General features: G+C 40.9%; 1 protein-coding gene across 3 annotated transcripts in view; it reads left to right on the plus strand.

The window, feature by feature from the left end:
• ablim2 (actin binding LIM protein family, member 2) overlaps positions 1-20661 on the plus strand; it is a 247952-nt gene that overhangs the window by 200787 nt on the left and 26504 nt on the right. For all 3 annotated transcript variants that reach the window (XM_049568831.1, XM_049568830.1, XM_049568829.1), the window contains 2 exons: positions 8711-8818; positions 12621-12674. In XM_049568831.1, coding sequence (XP_049424788.1) covers positions 8711-8818; positions 12621-12674 — 162 coding nt within the window. The remainder of the gene's footprint in view (positions 1-8710; positions 8819-12620; positions 12675-20661) is intronic.

Here is a 20661-nt window from a genome sequence, read left to right on the forward strand (position 1 = left end):
CAAGAGGCTGCACTGCAACGTGCAAATCACTCCTTCTTGTGGCTGCCTGTGCTTTCCGTGTCCTTGCGACTGCAACTTGCGCTGTCTTCTCTTCTTCAAACTACAACACCCATAATTCATGTAGGAACTACTGCAGCCAATGTGCAGCTGGTGGGAGCTGCATGACAACTCAACCACCATGATCAGTTTTTAATGTTTTATCCGGCAATAACTACTCCAGACTCTGCTCTAGTGTAATTTTCGGGACAATCAGGGCAGGATTCAGGATTCAGGACAACTGCTTGGATTTCGGCACTGACCCGAATTTTTTGGCAAACAAGGCACGGAGGTTGCTGGAGAGGTCAGATACTTGCGTGCTAGGGCAGACAGCTTTTCATAGGCTCCTGAGTGAGCAGACCACCACTGCAGGGGATAGTCATCAATGCTGATGCTGGGCTCTGCTCTGTAGCGCTGCAGCTCTCCCACAACTCAAGCACAAAGAAGCCCAATCGTACGCCTACAGACGGATTTTATAAACGGCAACTCTGTGGCATACAGAAACAGTAAAGTTAGAGATTAAAAATGAGATTAACACAATCAAAAAACATAGTGCGTTAAATATGGCTGTAATTAATTATTTGCAATTAACGCGATAATTTGACACCCCTAGTTACATCCTTAACCTAATATTAAATATTTTGAGTTTGAGCAAGTAAGTTTTGGGAAAAGAAACATTGTGACAACATAACTTAAAGTGACTCAAATTTCACTGAGTGTTCATATGGCTCTGAACTCACATCTGCTGGAAAAAATTCTAGGGGAAGTCCCTGTTTTGTGACCCATCCGCCACCCCAACCTACCTTCAAACTGGACCGCTAGAGACCCCTTCCTTCTTTACTTCCATCAGCAAATTGGTCACATGATTGTAGTCTTCCAAAGTATGTGGGTTATACACGAATTATTGGGTCATGATTATTATTACTTTTTGTAGAAAATGTACGAACAGTGCATGAGAACAGCCTGCTTTATACTATGATAATTGCCAGCAGCAAAACAATCTGCTGGGTGTGTATCATACTACTGCTGACACCTAGATGCACTGACAAAACAGTGGTATTTGATAAGTTGCTAGTGAGAACAGGCTGGCCTTCCTCAAGTGATACAGCTTGTCTTAAGTGGCAGCTGCCTCATTTAACATTTGACAAGCTTATGTTACTGGAAAAGGCGGATTCATACTTGTGTGTCAGCTCTATACAGAGCCTACGCCATAGCCTACACACATGACCTAAGCCGTTGTGAGCATTTATACTTGTGCGATGGTGTCTTTGTGTCACTCTGCAGTTACTGCTCCAAAACACTAGTCAGCAGTGGGGTTTCTGTGAAATGCTGTAAAGTCTGACTGATTCAAAACACACCCAAAACACATTAAACATGGCTTAATGGAGATTGTTTCAAACACAAGTACAAAAATCAGCTTCATGCTAACAGGATTCATAGACAAAGCACTTACCTTTTGCTGGACACGTTTTCCCCACAAATACAACATGCTAATGTTTTTAGCACAAGCCTATAGCATTTTACATTATATAAATAAGCCTAGTGACTAGCAGGGATTTCAATTCATTTTTTTTTATAAAGCCCAATATCACAAATCACAATTTACAGTGCAAGGCATCCCTCTGTCCTTGGACCTTCACAGCAATAAACCTAAACCCAAAAAACCTTATTAGGGAAAAAAATGGTAGAAACCAGGACGGACAGACGTGCAATAGATGTTGTGTGTACAGAACATATCAACATAATAAATTTACAGTAATCCATATGACATAATGATACATAAAGAGAGGGAGAGACAGAGCCAGAAAGAGATGTGTGGCAAACAGTATTGACAATAGCTACAATAACATTAATTTTAGTAATAATAATAATGATAATACTAATAATAATAATAATAACAGTGATTTTGGTAGCATATGTTGTATTAATATATGATAGTATATGTATGTGACAATAAAAATCATATGTGCATAATAATGGTAGAATTATGACTAATAACTAATAATAACAGCAGCAGTACAAGGCATCAGGCAGGACCAAGGCAGCAGCACAACCACGACATACGATCCAGGCAAAGCTGTTATTCGAGGGAACCTGCGAGATAGTGTAGAACAAAGGCTCTGGAGAAGAAGCCGAGTTAGTGTTAAGCAGTAAAGCCGAGTTAGCAATTTGCAGTGATAGGATGTGAAAGCTAGCAAATGAAGAAGAACCAACTTTCAGAAACTGAGGAGAGAGAGAGAGAAGGGGCTCAGTGTATCATAGGAGGTTCCCCAGCAGAATAGGCCCGTGTCAGCTTAACTAGGGACTGGTCCAAGGCAAGCCTGAGCCAGCCCTAACTATAAGCTTTATCAAAAAGGAAAGTCTTAAGTCTAGTCTTAAATGTGGAGATGGTGTCTACCTCCCGGACCAAAATAGGAAGATGGTTCCACAGAAGAGGAGCCTGATAGCTGAAGGCGCTGGCTCCTGCTCTACTTTTGGAGACTTTAGGATCCACGAGTAACCCTGCATTCTCAGAGCACAATGTTCTTTGTTTTTGGGACAGGATAGGCCTAATTTTTGTATTATTAATCAAATGAAAGAAGGCAGTCCTTGAAGTTTGTTTCATATGTGAGTTAAAAGACAAATCTTGATCAAATATTACTCCAAGGTTTCTTACAGTTGTGCTAGAGGCCAGAGCAATGCCATCCAGAGAAACTATAATTTCATATAGAGTTTCTGAGGTGTTTAGGGCCAAGAGCATTAACTTCAGTTTTGTTTAAATTTAACATAAGGAATTTGGAGCTCATCCAGGTTTTTATGTCTTCAAGGCATGTTTGAAGTTTAGTTAATTGATCCATTTCTTCTGGCTTGATCAAAGGATATAATTGTGTATCATCTGCAAAACAATGGAAGTTCACAGAGTGATAATTCCCTTAGGTAATGAGGTTACCTCAGGGAAGCATATATAAAGTGAACAGAATTGGTCCGAGCACAGAATACTTGTGGAAGTCGGAAACAAATTTTAGTATGCAGATGATTCATCATGAACATTTCCTCTGCTCATATGAGGCCAGGAAAACAGCAACATATAATGCAGATAATGTTACAAAATTTGGCTCCATTAAAACTCACAAGGTTCACTGACAAAACAACTGTCTTACAGTTAACACATTTTCCAAATAAATACAACATGCTAACGTTATTAGCACAAGCCTATGGCATTTTACATTATATAAATTAGCCTAGTGACTAGCGGATATTTCCTATACTCATATGAAGCCAGGATAAATCACACGCAGGACTTAAAATGCTATTTTGTGGGTGCTTTATTGTCCTCACAATTTTTGAAATAAAAGTAAAAAAAGCTTGATCTGACACAAGTATAAAACCTGCTCAGGACAGGCGTATTTTACAAAGTCGACAGCCTTACCTTTAAACACAATTTTTCCACCTGTAGCATCCAATCTAAGATGTCACATTACTTTTAGCTTTAATGCCATGATTACCCATTGAGTACAGCTCACCAGTTTTCTCCATTTTGTGATAGTGATAATAGCTTAGTTTACTGATTGGGCAACTGGGTATGCAATGGTCTTGCTACACAAGACCTTACAAACCAAAGTCTATTGCGATCATACACTGTGAGTGTTGAATTTAAACAGATTCTTTTGAGGTTAAATTTACATTGTGGTAGTTTCAATCTTGAATAAGAAGTGACAGCCCTACTTTAAAGAGTTCACACAGCCCCAGAAGTTCCCATAGGGTGAGACTCTTTGCCGTAAAAGACATGTAACTTTTTTGTACCTTACAAAACCCTGACAGTAGGAACACAGTTTTCTATCATATGCTTGCTTGGACCTTTGCTGATTAAAAGGAGGAGATAGAGAGGGAACCAGCATGAGCTTCCACTCGAACATTTGCACAGAAAATCGTGATCACGTGGTTCAGGGTTTTGGCAGTTTTTCAATGACAGGGTGGAGAAGCTCAGAGGGGAGTTGATTTGTAAGATGAAAGAGATGAGGGGACGGAGGAATGAAATAGCCTGAGCAGGCCGAGCAGTAATTTGGGGTCTGGCTGCCAGTTGCAGTGGCATGAAACGCATTGTGTCGCTGGTCTTTTTCAGGCCCTAGCAGTTCCTAACTTGCCGTAAAAGAGGCTTGTTTGTTTTCATGCAGCAGACTCTTGCTTTAATGAGCTATCAGGTTTCCTCATAGAAGTTAATGTTAGTTATGCAATGCTCAGTGTAGATGTTGTCTAATGATGGGAAATTGGGGGTCAGTTTGCAAAATGGCCTTGCAAGGATGAATAATGCATGCTTTTGTTTTTATATATTGTCAGTTATCCCAAAACTGTCTTTCATATCTTGTTATTGTTTTTTGATTAATGAATGGCCTCCACCTTTTGTCAAATGTGTAATCTGTTAAAATGAATCATAACACATCTCCTCCCTAAACTCCCCAAGCCTCCAACACTTCCTCCTTAAGCACCAGATGTTCTCTGGAGAATCTGCCCTACATTTAGACCTGCACTAACAGTACTTTGGTGTGTACTTGTGTGTGTTTATGGGCATGTGTGTGGGTGATTGTGTTTGTAAAGGAGATGACTCAGTCCAGCACTAACAGCACTGCTGTGTATGTCAGTGATCTCATCCACTTGCTTCCAGATTGCTGCTGATGGTTCCTCTTTGTCTGAGGGGAGGAGAGTGTGTGTCCAATCAGCTAACACTCTCTGTCAGGCACAATCTCAGTCTCTCACTCTGGTTCTTCCTCAAAACTCTGGATGGAGAGTCTTTATTACATTTGGCCTTACTGGTGTCAGTGACTCCATTACCCAGCCTGTCTGTGATGTAACACAATGGGGTGGACCCTGGATGTGATCATGGATACACAACACACACCCGTGCAGCCAGCCAAATGTTATCGTATGTTACACTCTCACACTTATAGCAAACACATAAAAAGAGGACTAATGTAATATATCCACAGGGTAACAAGTCAACCTGGTCTCACTCCGAGATCATTGAATAGTGGCGCTCAGTCAGAGACCGATGAAAAAAGACGTCTTCTCCTGTTGGCATGATACACGACTGGTTGCCCAGCAGCATCAGGGAGAAACACAGTTGGACAACAATGAAAGTTAATGGGCCGGAGGTCTGAGTAGGGTGGATGGCAGGGGTGGAGGACGGGTCCAACATCCCGGGACCCGGAAGGCCGGTGTTCGCTTCCTGTAAGATTGGAAAGCTAAACTCTGTTCTTTTTTTATAAACCAAATGTGTGCTTTTGTCACCTAAACCCAACCACATGCGTGTGTCAACTAAACATAACCAGACTGTATACAAATTGTACATTTCCTGTGAAAGAGGAAGTGTATTTTAAAATCAGACAATGCATATAATAGGCTGCAGTGGCGGTTCTAGGCCAGTTTCAGTGGGGGGGGGGCAAGCTAGGGCCAGTCCTTTTGATACAGGGACACATACAAGTAGGGTAAAATATCTAAGTCTGAACAACAATATGTATAGTGTTCCAACAGGATTTTTGGAGACGTTGTTTTGAACCCTGTAGGGGGGTCCGGGGGCATTCTTTCCCTGGGAGAAAATTTTGCGTACTTTTGATTTAAAGGCATCAATCTGGTGAATTCTGAGAGCCAAGTAATGATGGCAGAATTTGCCTAGATTTCAACATCTTTGTGCTTTTTATGTGTGTGTGGTATATTTTTACTGATAAAAACACTAGTAGTACGTTTCGGTAAAGTGTTACACCTAAAATACGGCTAAGGATTAGTAGTTAAACATTTCAGTAATCAAAAGAAAAATGACTGATGTACTGATCTGCCTCTGGAGGGCTATTTTATCATTTTAAATCATGTGCAGACAAAATATTCTTTTAAAACTCTCACTCACAAACACAGTTACAGATACCATAACAATACAAAAAATACACAATACGAAAAGAAAACAAAAGGTGAGACTCAAATAAATTACACACAAACAGACACAAATTACTGCTTTCCTCCTTCCCTCCCTCCCTCCCGATCTGATTCGGCACTCTGAATCAGAGCATTTCATTTTACGTGGCTTCGAAAAGAAGATTTGAAAAGCCCTCCCAAATGAGTCAAACAGAAAGTCAGGCTAAGAAAAGACGAGTATCTGGGGGCACTGAAAAGATGAGTGGTGAAAATACTCTCAATATGGTATATACTAAAACTGATATTGATTTCAAATTGTTTTTATTAATATTTTCAATATAACAGAGTGACAGCATAACAAATTGCTGTTCATGAATACAATATCTCGTACACTGTGTAAACCTAGCTCCTCCTTGATTCATAAATAGTGTACAAAATAAAAACAAACACACACACAAACTGAAAGGCAGAAACAAAGGAGGGAAGGAGAGGGGGGGAGAGGGGATGGTTTTTCAAAGAGCCCTGAACTGTGCATCTGATTTTTTTTCCAATTTGAGAACCGACATTATCTCATGAACCCAGCGAGAGTGGGTTGGGGGTGTGGGAGATTTCCAGTTACAAAGAATAAGTCGGCGGGCAAGTAATGTTGAGAACGCCATTAAGTCAGATTGATGTCTGGATAGCCCACTGTTACTAGGGACAACCCCGAAAATTGCAGTCACAAAGTCAGGGTCTATCCTCTTTTTTACAAATAAAAGAAAAAGTGTTAAAAATTCTCTGTGTTGTTACAGGAAATGTACGATTTGCATACAGTCTCTTTCAAAATAAAGGCACTATGTTGGTAAAACACCGCCAGTCAACATTTTTTTCTTGCAGCAACAAACACATATGCCTTCATTTTGCCAAAACACGCACATGGTTGTGTTTAGGCAACAAAAGCACGCTGTTAGGTTTTGGGTAATCTCTCAAGACAGATTCTGCAATTTACATTGTAGAATCTGTCGGCAGCCCTGTGTGAAAGACGACTGGGGGGGGCGGGGGGGGCTTTGAGTTTGAACAATGCTGCGCTTTACGTGCAGGTGTCCCCAGGAAATGTGTACCTACAGAAACAGCAAGCTCTGCGTCCATAACGTGAATTTTTTTTTTTTTCCAGCAGATGTCTGAGTTACAACATGATTGAGCAAACTGGAGTTGTTTCATGTCGTATCCGACAACGGGAGGCTTTTAACAGATGATGTCCTGATGTTAGCTTTGCTGCTGCTGTTAGCTGTCCCTGTCAGCTGCAGCCACTAATGCTTTCTAGACATCGTGATTTCCCATAACTGAATAGGCCTAAATACCACACATAGCAACACAAAACTGCTTTGCTAGCTCAATCATGTTGTAACTAAAATATTTTATTTATGGACCGTTTATTGAGTTATTACCTTGTTTTTATACAGTCTGTGGTTATTACAGACACCGCTAATGGCTAACGTTAACAGCTAACGGTTAGCCCAGCTAATCTACGATAACCATGTTATTAATTACAAAACATGCACACAGAAATAGTAACGTTTGTTCAGTCATTGTGTTTATAGACGTAAACATCAGACATCAGATCACTTCCCTTAGTCGAAAAAGTTTTTTTTTTTTTTTTTTTACCGATGGATTTCCAGATTGGGTTTTGGGAAAAAAGAACAGGGTTTGGCTTTACATTCATAAGGGAGGCGAACACCATATGTCAGAGGTTGTTGGACCCATCCACCACCCCTCCTGCCCGCCGGACCTGGACATCTGCCACCATAACTTTGTTTGTTGTCCTGCTGTGTTTCCTCCCTGACGCCACCAGGCGCTGTTTAACAATAATGGCAACTGGCCGTGTGTCATGCCGATGTGAAAGGATGGCTTTTTTTTCATCTGTGTCAGATGCCGGAAGTCACTGACTGGGTCCTGGTCTTTGACAACTTCAGAGTGAAACTGGGTTGCATTAACCACGTAAGTGTCACACAGTCAAGATCAGCATCTCCTAGTTTCTGACCATGTTTGGCACTTCAAATGGTGGGTTGCTGAATCCGGTTGAAGGGTTGCAGTTGCAGACCCTAATTCTCCACTCCCATAAGTGATGGTCACATGGCAGACTGACATTGACTTGTGAACAAAAGCTTGCATGTAAAGCGAAGCTACCAATTTTCTGGCCAGTCTTCATTTCAAAGCTCACCTATAGTCATTAGCTCTAGGTAAAATGAAAAGAGTTAGATATAGGTAGCGCTTCTGTGAAGGATGGGTGTTCTCAAACTAAGTGCTGCTGCTTGGCAATGAGAAGAGCCACATGAGATGGTTCAGCCACCGAGCAAGGCTGTGCTGTGGTGACATCCTATATGTGACAGGTTGGCAGGAGACCCCAGGGCAAAACTAGGATGCTCTGTAGATTACATCACCAAGCTCACCTAATGCTTGGGGATCCCCGTGAAGGACATAGCTTGAAATAGAGATTTGGGCTGGGGACAACATAGCTTAACATTACACAAATGTGGTAGCCTTCAAGCCTCTACAGGATAATTTTTGTGTCTCATCTCTTAACAAGATTTTCTACCAAAAATTCAGCAAATTAGTTTATACATTGCTTCAGAACAGTTAACGGCTGGGTTATCAAGTCACCTGCATCAATATAATAATCATAGCTTCATTCTGAGTGTTATTGATATGCTTACCATAATGCTACCTTTTTGCCCCCCTTTGTTTTCTCCCAAACTCCTTTCCCTTCTGCCTTTCATATCTAATGCCCACCCAACTCTGTTCCCAACTGGAGGTAGTGAAAGTGGTCGGAGTACCCCCAGCTTATCCACCTATTCTGATGGCAAATCTCCTTCCTCTACTTCTACGTACGTGGCTGCTCCCCGCCATTTCCATGTACCAGGTAGGCCATGGCTCGCAACTCTACTTTTAATTTTTCCTATATCTTAACACATTCTGTAAAGCAGGCTGTCATCTGTGACATGGCGCTGAAATACAAGGTAAGATAATGAGATTGTAAGAAATTACAATAAACAAGTAACAGAATCAGGCTGACATTACTACTTTGGCCCCTACTCTTAAAAATAATAATAATACTATTACTTGACAGAGACATTGTGACTTTTTAGTGTCAACTTTTATGTAATGAGAATATAGTATCCAGGATCATCCAGGCATATACAGTGGTGGAAAAAAGCTTTCGGACACCCCATGCATTTGTGAAATATTGCATTAAGAATCACTCTTAGGTCTTCAAGTGCAATTTCTTTTAGTACAGTCACAGCCAAAATACTAAATAAATCCTAAAAAAGCCATTAAAAACTTAAAATTGATTGGTTCCATAAAAATACATAAGAAATTTTGAGTATTGGGTCATTTTGGTACCAGTGATGAAGGTTGTTCTTTTTATTAAAAGACACAATTTTTGTTGCCAAGCTTCGTGTCTGCATAAAGCCAGCACATTTGAAAGTTCCTCAGACACAAAAATGGCTAAAACAAGGAACCTAACGCAGGAAACACGCCTGAAGATAAAGATTCTCAGCCAGGAAGGGTACAGCTGCCGCCAGATAGCCAGGAAGTGCAGATGCAGTCCTTCAGCAGTTGGATACACGCTGCAGAAATACAGACGAACCAACAGCTTGGAAGACAAACCAAGATCTGGGCATCCAAGGGTTTCTTCAGCAAGAAATGACCGCATCCTGATCCGCATGTGCAGGCAAAACCGCCGAATGACATCACAGGAGCTTCAGCAGCAGTGGTCAAACCAAACTGGTGTCCAGTGTTCCACCCGCACTGTACGTGGCCGACTTTTAGATCATGGCTTAAGGTCCTACAAGGCTATCAAGAAGTCCCTGATCAATGAGAGACAGAGGTTAGCCCGGCGTCGTTGGGCCCAGGCACACAAGAACTGGACAGCCAGGAATTGGAAGAAGATTTTGTGGTCAGATGAGTCCAGTTTCCAGCTTTATCTTCCTCCTACTAATGTGAGGGTACGCAGAAGGCCAGGCGAAGCATTATCTCCAGCATGTACAGTACCTACTGTCAAGCATGGTGGAGGCAGTATCATGGTTTGGGGATGCATGAGTGCTGCTGGTGTTGGTCATCTCACTGTCTGTGATAGCACATTGAACTCTACCAAGTATTGTACCATTCTCGAAACCCACATGCTCCCTTCTGAGCGTGCACTGTTCTGTCGAGGTAAAAACTGGATGTTTCAACAAGATAATGCCCCTTGCCACACATCCAAGGCCAGTAGAACTTGGCTGCAGGAGCACAGTATCCAGGTCTTAGAGTGGCCAGCTCAATCCCCAGAAATGAGCCCCATTGAAAATCTGTGGTGGATTATCAAAAGGTCTGTTTCAAAGCATAAACCAAAGAATTTAGAAGAATTAAAAGCAGTAATTCAAGAAGAATGGGACAAGATTACCCCTCAACAGTGTGAAAGGCTCGTGGGGAACATGCCAGCCAGGATTAGAGCTCTACTACGTGCCAGTGGCAGGACTACTAAATATTAATTTGATGATGTGATGGTTTATTTATTTTTTGTTCAGTTTTGAACACGTTCTCTGTTATTTGTTGACTTTGATACCGACAATGTTGAGAACTGACATATTGAAACTGTCAAGAATTTAGTTTTGTTAGTTTTTCTTCTAAACAATAAACAAAAAAATATAATTTGTATTTGTTTGTATCTGTCTAATGCAGCCACACCTTTTGAAACACAAAAAAGATTTTTCCACAAATATTTCATGATAATATTTGAGATTGTGTAAAATTTTAAGGGTGTCCAAAAACTTTTTTCCACCACTGTATTATCACTCTCACAAAAAGAATGTGTATGCATATTTCTGAATTTGTGTACAGAGTTTTAGTCATGATGGTGCTTCTCGAAGTCAAGGATCCTTCCTTGGTAGGAAGGATCCTTCCAAGTCGGGTTCTACAGAGGCAAGGCAAGAGGTCTCCTAGCAATCGGTGAACGTGCACTGGAACAGGCTAGTGAGTACGCCCAGTTGTCTGTCATTAACCCTCTAGGGACTTAGAGGGTGTTAGGGTACTGTAATAATTTGGGTACTCTCTAATGTTGTTCTACAGTTTGAATCTCATGACTTTAAGGGAGAGTGTATTTCTAGATTATACTACAGGTAATGCCCCTCATCACACCCTAATCCCTTTTCAGAGTGGACTACAGACAACAGCTGAAAAGTCCTTTCATGGCACTGATTTAAATCACTGAACCATTTACAGTATATACACAGACTCACATACAGAATCACACTATAATTCCAAAATGTTCCAGATTTTATACGATGGCATGCAAAAGTTTGGGCACCCATGGTCTGGACCGCTGTGAGGGTCCAAAGGACAGAGGGATGTTGTATGCTGTAAAGCCCTGTGAGGCAAATTGTGATTTGTGATATTGGGCTTTATAAATAAAATTGATTGATTGATTGATTGATTGATTGTCAAAATTTTCTTTAAAGCGAATATTTAAGTGAGTAAAAGAAGAACTGATCTCCAAACGAAACATGCTTTTCAACATTTTAAGCAAGATTTTATCAATTTTGTTTTGAACAATTTTATCAATTGTATCAAAATCCTCCAGCAAATTGTGCACAAAAAAGTGTGGGTACTTTATACCTGCTGAGGATACACACATGCATGACTCAGGCCTCTGTAGAATTTGAAAGTCCTTGACATTGGAACAGTCCTTTGGTGGGTTAGATGACATAGCCTCCTTGAAATTTTAGGGGTCCGTCCTTGACTTTGAGAAGCACCTAGAGTTTTATGCAACTGGCCCCTGGACATAGCTCATACCCTTTAATCACTCATTTGTGGTTCTGGCATTAGGCCCAGTGTCTTTGTACTGTATATTGAAGACTTCACTTCTTGCCTTTGGCTTCTGGATTGTATCCTGTATGTCTCTACGGCTCTTTTACTCCCAATGTCCTTACTGTTTCAGAGCAATTCCTTTTTGACAGTAATGATCTGACATGATAGGCATTTACACTACATTTGGACAGGAGTTGACAACAGTATATCCTTTATTACTTTCATTCTCTCACAGAGGAAAAAGTGAAACAAGCCAGGGGAATGACCCACATATGCCATTATGTTGGAGGCGCCACTGACACTAAAATAGATCAGATCAGAATCAGGGAAAACATACTGTCCACATTATCCTCCAGGGGCAGTTCATCATAGATGTTCAGTTAGTGCAACAAGACTTTATTATTATTATAAATAAATAAACAAATAAATATAATTTTCCAACTTTTTCTTTAATGTTGTCATGTTTATCTTATTAATTAAAGTCCCCTCTCTGATTTGAGAATCACTGAAGAATGCTAGTACAAGTTGACTGTTTGATGCCTGGGGACCATGTGTGGTTTCTGATATTCTTTGAGTGTCATTGACTTGGTCTGTATCAAATAATTTCCCAATCACAACAACCAATATATATTGATATATTTTGAATAGGTTGCATGAATAATATGAAAAGTGTTCATGTTTCTGATGTGCCATAATTACGATGACAAATGTCTTGAATCAAGCTATACTGCAGCCCCGATTTGCTTCTTCAAAATATCTCATCCCTCAATAACTGCTAACTCATGCTTCTTTTTCCCCATACTCTCTCTTTCTTTCTCTTCCTCCCATGTTGGCTTCTTCCATTTTCTTTCCTCTGCGTCTGTTCACATCTTCAGAGACTCTGGTCAAAGATAATATCTATAGAAAACCTCCCATCTACAAACAGCATGGTACAGTCTACTTCCTCTTAACACTTCCTTCTCTGGTCTGGTCTCTGCACAATGTGTTGCATGTTGCCTGCCTGTCATCTCGTCATCTGTTTATCCCAGTTTCGCCTCTTTTCTCTCAGACCTGCACTCATCTAGTAGACCCCACTGATCAATATGCACAAGGATGGTGTAAGAGTACTGCACCCATTCTATATGGAACAAAAAATTTAAATGCAACACTTGTGCTCCCATTTTTGACAGGTTTAGATTAAAGATCTAAGACTTTTTTATGAACTCAATAGATATTTTTCTCAAATTGTGGTCACAAATGTGTTCCATGTTAGTGAGCACTTCTCCTTTTCTAAGATAATCCATCCACCTGATAGGTGTGGCATATCAAAATGCTAATTAAATAGCATCATTACAGGTGTGCCTTGGGATGGTCACAATAAAAGGACACTTTAAAGTGTGGAGTTTGATCACACAACACAGTGCCGCAGATGATACAAGTTTTGAGGGAGTGTGCCATTGGCATGCTTACTGCAGGCATGTCCACTAAAGCTGTTGCCCATCAAATGAATGTTCATTTCACAATCATAAGACATTTCTAATGATGTTTCTGTGAATTTGGCAATACATCCAACTGGCCTCACAATCACAGACCACGTGTAGCCACACCAGCTCAGGACCTACACATCCAGCATCTTCACCTGCAAATTTAGACCTGAGACCAGCCTACTGAACAGCTGATATAACAAAGGATTTGCACAACTAAATATTTTATTTATAGATTTTCAGATTTTTATACAAACAACACAACTACAAGTCACCCACCCTAGGAGATGAATAAACAAAAAGGAGAAAAAAAAGAATAACACAAAATGAATAATGCTCTTGGGCGGCACAGTGGTGCGGTGGTTAGCACTGTCGCCTCACAGCAAGAGGGTTGCCGGTTCGATCCCGGGTGTGGGAGCCCTTCTGTGCGGAGTTTGCATGTTCTCCCCGTGTGGGAACCCAGCACTCCGGCTTCCTCCCACAGTCCAGATTGGGGACTAGGTTAATTGATAACTCTAAATTGAACGTAGGTGTGAATGTGAGCGTGAATGGTTGTTTGTCTCTATGTGTCAGCCCTGCGATAGTCTGGCGACCTGTCCAGGGTGTACCCTGCCTCTCGCCCGATGTCAGCTGGGATAGGCTCCAGCCCCCCCGCGACCCTCAAGAGGATGAAGCGGTTAGAAGATGAATGAATGAATGAATCATGCTCTCATAGGCAGTACGACCAGCATAATGTTCAGCACCAACTGCAGAATGGATGTCTACAAAATGAGATACACATATAGCATGGGTACACATGCTGTTTGTACAAACCATTATGAACAAGCATATAAATACATACATGCAAACTCTTTAGGCCATTCTCGATGAATAGGACATGAATGGTTGCCATACTTTATCAAAGATTATGGAGTTGAGAGAAACTCTGTATCTAATTCTCTCCGTGTGTAACAAAGTTGGTAATTTCTGCCAACTAGGTCTTAAAAGACGGCGCATCCCAGTTTTCCAAAGAGTTAAAATATTCCTTTTTGCTACAACCGTGCCATATTATATTGTCTTTTGTTGCAAGTAGTACAGAGCTAATAGATGTCAGGTTCCACCCAAGGTGGCAGTGTGTGTGTCTGGTGTAATATTATAGCTATATACTTCTGAAAAGCACTTTAAAATATCTAACCAGAGCTTGTTTAGCTTGGGGCAAGACCAAAAGAGGTGAATTTCTGCATAAACCATCAGAACCTGTCTGAGGGAAGCAGGGGCATAGCACCAAATTGTGGGTCTGAGGGGCCTTGGGGAGCTTCCACTATTTTTAATACAAAGGTCAATCTCTCAACCAATTTATTCAGCCAATTTTAATTAGTTATGGCACTAATTACTTATAAATAAAAAAAAAAAATTCAAAGAAAACCAAACTTGTCATTTCAGGCTTTTTGAGACCCCCCTCCCACTCAGGCCCTGAGTAATCAGTTACACTCTCCCCTGACTACTGTACAACACCTCTGCAGGGAAGCTCATCTGCCTGTGTAATGTCCTCGCCAAGGTCTTGTCCTGACAGCAGTTTGTCATCATAACCGACCTGTGCAGTTGTGTGGCCAGTTGGATGTACTGCCAAATTCAGGGAAACAACATTGGAAATGTCATATGGCAGTGAAATTAACACTCAGTTTGTAGGCAACAGCTCTGGTGGACATTCCTTCAAAACTTTTGCCATTTGTGGCATTGTTTTTGCGTGATCTAACAGCACATTTTAGAGTGGCCTTTTATTGTGACTGTCCTAAGGCACACCTGTGTAGCAATGATACTCTTTAATCAGCATCTCGATATTGTTATGTCCCCTGTCAAGGGGAAACCTGGACATGCAGTGTGACTCCCCACTCTTCCCACTCCCAACAAAGGCCAGTTATATAGTATTTCAGAAAACAAAGTAAGCAGTTTATTAGACTTCAGCAGAGCAGTGCCCAAAACAACAAACAAAGGTATACTTGGCCTCAAACTTACCTAACACAAAAAGCAAATGTTGAACTAGAGACACGTTTCTAACCTAAACTTCTGCAATATGAAACTATAAAGTTTATCTTATCTCAGAAAATGTGGCAATGCCAAACATAATGGGCTACTCAACCCTACTTACTTAAGGCCTAGATTACATAGAAAGTGTTTTAGCAGCTGGAGGCGCCTTTTTGTAATGGATTTTAATGAGAATGAAGCAATGATTGCAATGCACCCCGCGTTTCTGCGCTTTAAGTGCCTGGCATTTTTGCCACAGCACTCGGAACTCCTCGAGTAAAAAAAAGAACAACTCATAGCAGAAAAACAGCCCACTTCATCTCTTTTTTCATCATGGTCACAACAACAAGTTTACAGTTGAAACTGGTGGTAGCTGTTGCTGGATACTTAGAGCTATATGGCCCGACGATAGACAGTAGGTTGTCAAACTGCCCCAGAGCCCTCTTAAAATATGTCTGGAAACGGCCATCATGGAGGCAAAGTTCCTTGACCAGCTGGTGGTACTCCCCATGATCCACCCTCTTTTTTAGGGTCTTGTGTACCCACATAGATCTCCGTTTCCCTGTGTCCAAAACTATTTGCTGACAGCCTCTCGCCCTCAACCAGAGAAAGAGCAGGTACACTCTGCTTGTCCATTGGAGGAACTAGAGACTAATTACTGTCAAATAACTAAGATAAATAAATAAATAAACGGTAGATTGATTACACGGGAAAGTTAGAATAACCTTAGGAGGTGAGTCTGTGGCTTCCTGGCAACAATAAAATGGCGCAGCAAGTTTTTTTTTGTGTGTGTGTTACTATTGGCATTCAATTAAAAAAAGGCAGTGTGACGCACTGTGTGATCAGGGCCTAAAAGTGCTCTATTTTACAGTGACTAAACAAAAGTATACCAGAAACTAATAACACTACAAAGCACACTGATAAACACGCTAACTCACAAAGTCAAATTATTTTGCTTGCAGTTACCTACAGATAAATCAACACACATAGTCTAAATGCTGGCTTTTGCCGGCAGTGACAGAGGTGAAAGGAGGGAAGAGCTTCAGTAAGCTGGAGTTCAAAGAGTCTTCTGTCACCTGCTGGACCAATCCAGGGACATCAATCCCTTCAAACGAGCCAATCAGCAATCCTCACCTGCCTTGCATCGTCCACTCACACTTAAACACATGCACACACTCTGAGGGAGGAGAGAGACATCTGACAGATCACTTCAGAAAAATCCAAGCACATCACTACACTACAGCTGTCAGGTGAATAAATTATCATGGAAAAGGAGAAGTGCTCACTAACATGGATTTGAACTAATTAATCTATTAGCTGCATAAAAACTTAAAGGGAAACATCTCCTAAATTAAGAATTTTAGTATGTTATTGTCATGGTTTGATCAATGATCAGTGTTTCTGCACATGATTTACTCTCTTTTAAAGCCAGGAATCAGAGAAGGAAGTCTCTAACTTGTGATGCTAGGGTATTACGTCTGGAGCTGCTCTGTAGACAATGAATTGCAGTCTGATTTTGTATGTTTTCTTTTTTATACCTGAATGAGCTGTATTCTATTGTTGTGTTCTCAGTTCTGAATTAGGAAAATGTACCCATATACTCCAAATATTCCCCTGGCTGCTCTCAGTGTCATCTACAACATCTTTGACTATTCATTGTCTATGGAGCAGCTCCAGACTTTATACCCTATGACATCACAAATTTGAGCTGTAGCACTGTAGCTTTTGGATTTGGGAGAGAGTTGATCAGGTTTATGCGTCTTTTGGACTGTCTTACACCAGAGGAATGACATATATGAATTTTGAAAATGGGCATAGTTCCCCTTTAAACCTGTGAAATATGGGAGCAAAACCAAAAGTGTTGCATTCAAACATTTGTTCATGTGTTACAAGTTAGACAAGTGCAGAATCTATTAAGATTGAACATCAAGATGGCAGACAATGTTATGACAAAACAACCAAAATAAAAAACAACATTGAATTGTACAACCCAAAAGTTTGGATGACAGAAAGAAGAGCATTGACCCTGCTGTACAGGATGAAACATTTAAGTAGGTTGCATCTCTAACCAATCCCCCCGCCCCCCCCATCAGTGTTGTCACAGACATTTTCATTAGGTGGCAAAAGCAAAAGACTAACTTTGAAATCACTAATTGGGATGTTGCAAGAAGAGAGAGCTTTTCTCTCTAGTTACATTTCAATATCTGATCTGACACTGCAACACAGCCACACTTTAAATATTGTGTCTTTTTTACAATCCAACCCATATGGGACTGATTGTTGACATTGGGGCTCTCAGGTGATAATGTACTCACCTTGTTGATGCATGTCTGCACTCATCTCACCAGCTGATTTGTTGGGTTTAGTATTGATGCTGTGACCGTGTCCACTGTAAGTGATTGGGTACATGATTCACTTTGTGTGGTGGCATTAGTATTGTACTGATCAGTTTCTATGTCAGTGTGTCCCTCCTAACCATTGTTTGTATGTTGTATGGTTTTCACTGTAGATGCTCTCAAGATATACATGCACATGACAGGGTCACTCAGAACACATGGACAAAGGAGTCTAAGCAACTCTTATCACCTGAGGAAATATTCATCTGACTTGAATATGACAAGTAAATCAGCTGCATATGCCATCGTCCTACAGATATATGAAGTGTCTGTCAACATCCTGGTTTTTATGCATATAAGCAGACATGAGGTCACTCACAAGGTGTGTTGGCTTCTAAAAAAACAAGAAAAAATAATACTTTATCTACTCTGTTTTTTAAATACTGCTCCTAATGGTTTAACCTTAGAGCTTGGTAAAGTGACATTAGGTTTGAATGGACTCCACTTACTTTGTGGGAATTTGGCCCATTGGTCAAGGCATGTAAACGATGAGAGGGCTTTCACCAAAGTTAGGCTGCTATTATCTAGAATGCAGTGTACATGGTAACACATTTTAACATGTCGTGTGTTGTAAGTTTTGTTCAGCATGCAAACAGGTGAAATTTGAGGCATCCTAATTCTGGACAAAACTGCATAAAATCAGAGCGGCACATCAGAATAGAAGTACAATGATACCTGGATACCAGATGCCAAAATGGCGCCAATTCATTCCAACGGAGTTGCTCACCTGGCGCATAGACCACAAAAAAAGTTTCTCAACCCCAGATTTACTTCTGTGGTATGTAACCCAGTGGATTTGTATACATTAAACCTCCCTGGGTCAAAAAGTCATCACAGAGTCAGGACTGAACTGGTTTACAGTTGGAGGTGTCCTGTCAACAGCTTTACAGACATAATTTTTATTATAATGTTCTATCGGGAAAATGTTTTATGGGCCACAGGGGATTTTTTTATTTTGTTGATGCAATCTCACAAGTAGCAACTCTGAAAAATTGGCTGAGAGGTGTTCCAGGGGGCATGCACATGCAAGTAAAAAAGGTTCAGCTGCTGCATATAAAATTACTAGGATAATTGGCACTGCCCTAGGATTATTCACACTGGTTCCTCATCATTGGGCCCACAGAGCAGGCGCACCAGAGACTTCCACCGACTGAACCCCCTACTTTCAGTTTAGCGCTCCACTAACTTGAATAGGGATAAGATGATTAAATTGTTGGCCAAACAACATTCTGAAAATCTAGGTACTGTTGGAGTCATATCAGTAGGGGTGGAGGGGAGAATCGATACAGCATAGTATTGCGATATTTTGCCTAATGATATTGTATTGATACACGGACACCAAGTATCGATCTTCTATTATATACATTATTGATTTTTGCAAATACACATTTTAATGCAGCTTTTCAATCAATCAATTTTATTTATAAAGCCCAGTAACACAAAGCATAATTTGCCTCAGCATACAACATCCCTCTGTCCTTAGGACTCTCACAGCAGATAAGGAAAAACTCCCCCAAAAAACCCTTTTAACAGGGAAAAAAATGGTAGAAACCTCAGGAAGAGCAAGTGAGGTTGGATCCCTCTTCCAGGATGGACAGACGTGCAACAGATGTCGTACAGAACAGATCAACGAGACAGAGAGAGAGACAGAGATAGAAAGAGATGCAAGACAGACAGTAATGACAGTAGCTTACAACAACATTAATTAATTCTAATTATGGCTATTGTAGTACAATATGTTGAAAGTATATATTAATATCTGATAGTATACATATGTGACAATAATCATATGTGTATAATAACAGTAGAAGTATGACTAATGATAACAGCAGCAGGAGGCATCTGGCAGGACCACAGCAGCAGCACAACCACACACATCACACTATCCAAGCTCCGCTGCGATATGAGTTAACCTGCGAGACAGTGGAGCACAAAGGCTCCGGAGAAGAAGCCGAGTTAGTGACATGCACTACAGCCGAGTTAGCGGGATGCAGTAACAAGACATGAGTGTTAGCAAAGGCGAGAAGGTGCTCGGTGCATTATAGGAGGTCCCCCAGCAGACTAGGCCTAAGTCAGCTGAACTAGGGGCTGGTACAAGGCAAGCCTGAGCCAGCCATAACTATAAGCTTTATCAAAAGGGAAAGTCTTACGTCTAGTCTTAAATGTGGAGACGTTGTGTGCCTCCCGGACCGCAACAGGAAGATGATTCCACAGGAGAGGAGCCTGATAGCTGAAGGCTCTGGCTCCTGATCTACTTTTGGAGACTTTTTGGACCACGAGTAACCCTGCATTCTCAGAGCGCAGTGTTCTGGTGGGATAATGTGGCACTATGAGCATGACCATTTAAAGCTTTGTACGTTAGGAGAAGGATTTTAAATTCAATTTTGGATTTTACGGGGAGCCAGTGCAGAGAAGCTAAAACAGGAGAAATATGATCTTGTTTCTTAGTTCCTGTTAGTACACATGCCACTGCATGACTTCGTTCCCAGACTAAGCAAGACTCTTCCAGTTTGGTTAATCGCCAATTCCTTTCAAATTTTCGTGATATTTGTTTTAATTTTCAGGTTTGAGAGTTGTACCAAGGAGCGAACTTGCTTTGTTAACTTCTTTTTAAGAGGTGCTACAGAGTCGAGTGTTGTCCGCAGTGAGCCTGCAGTGAGCCTGCAGCGCTATCAACAAGATGATCAATTCGGGAGAGTTTAAAGTTGGTACGGGAAACCTCTGTTACAGAAGGACATGGTATTAAATTCAACGTCGATGGAATCTTTGCCTTAAATGTTGCGACAGTACTACCTGATAAACATCTAGTATAGTAACTGTTGCTGAGTGCCGTGTAATCAAGTCGGAAGACATCAAAAGTTATTAAATAATGATCTGGATTCATTTAGACTGACATATTCATCTTGACACAGCCAAGTTTCAGTGAGGCTGAGTAAATCAATATGATTATCTGATATTAATTCATTTACTTATACTGCTTCAGATGTTAGAGACCTAATATTTAACAGTCCACATTTAATTCTCCTGTATTGTCTTTCAGTCACAGAAGAGGT

This window comes from Epinephelus fuscoguttatus, linkage group LG23, assembly GCF_011397635.1.
Source record: "Epinephelus fuscoguttatus linkage group LG23, E.fuscoguttatus.final_Chr_v1".
Lineage (NCBI taxonomy): Eukaryota > Metazoa > Chordata > Actinopteri > Perciformes > Serranidae > Epinephelus > Epinephelus fuscoguttatus.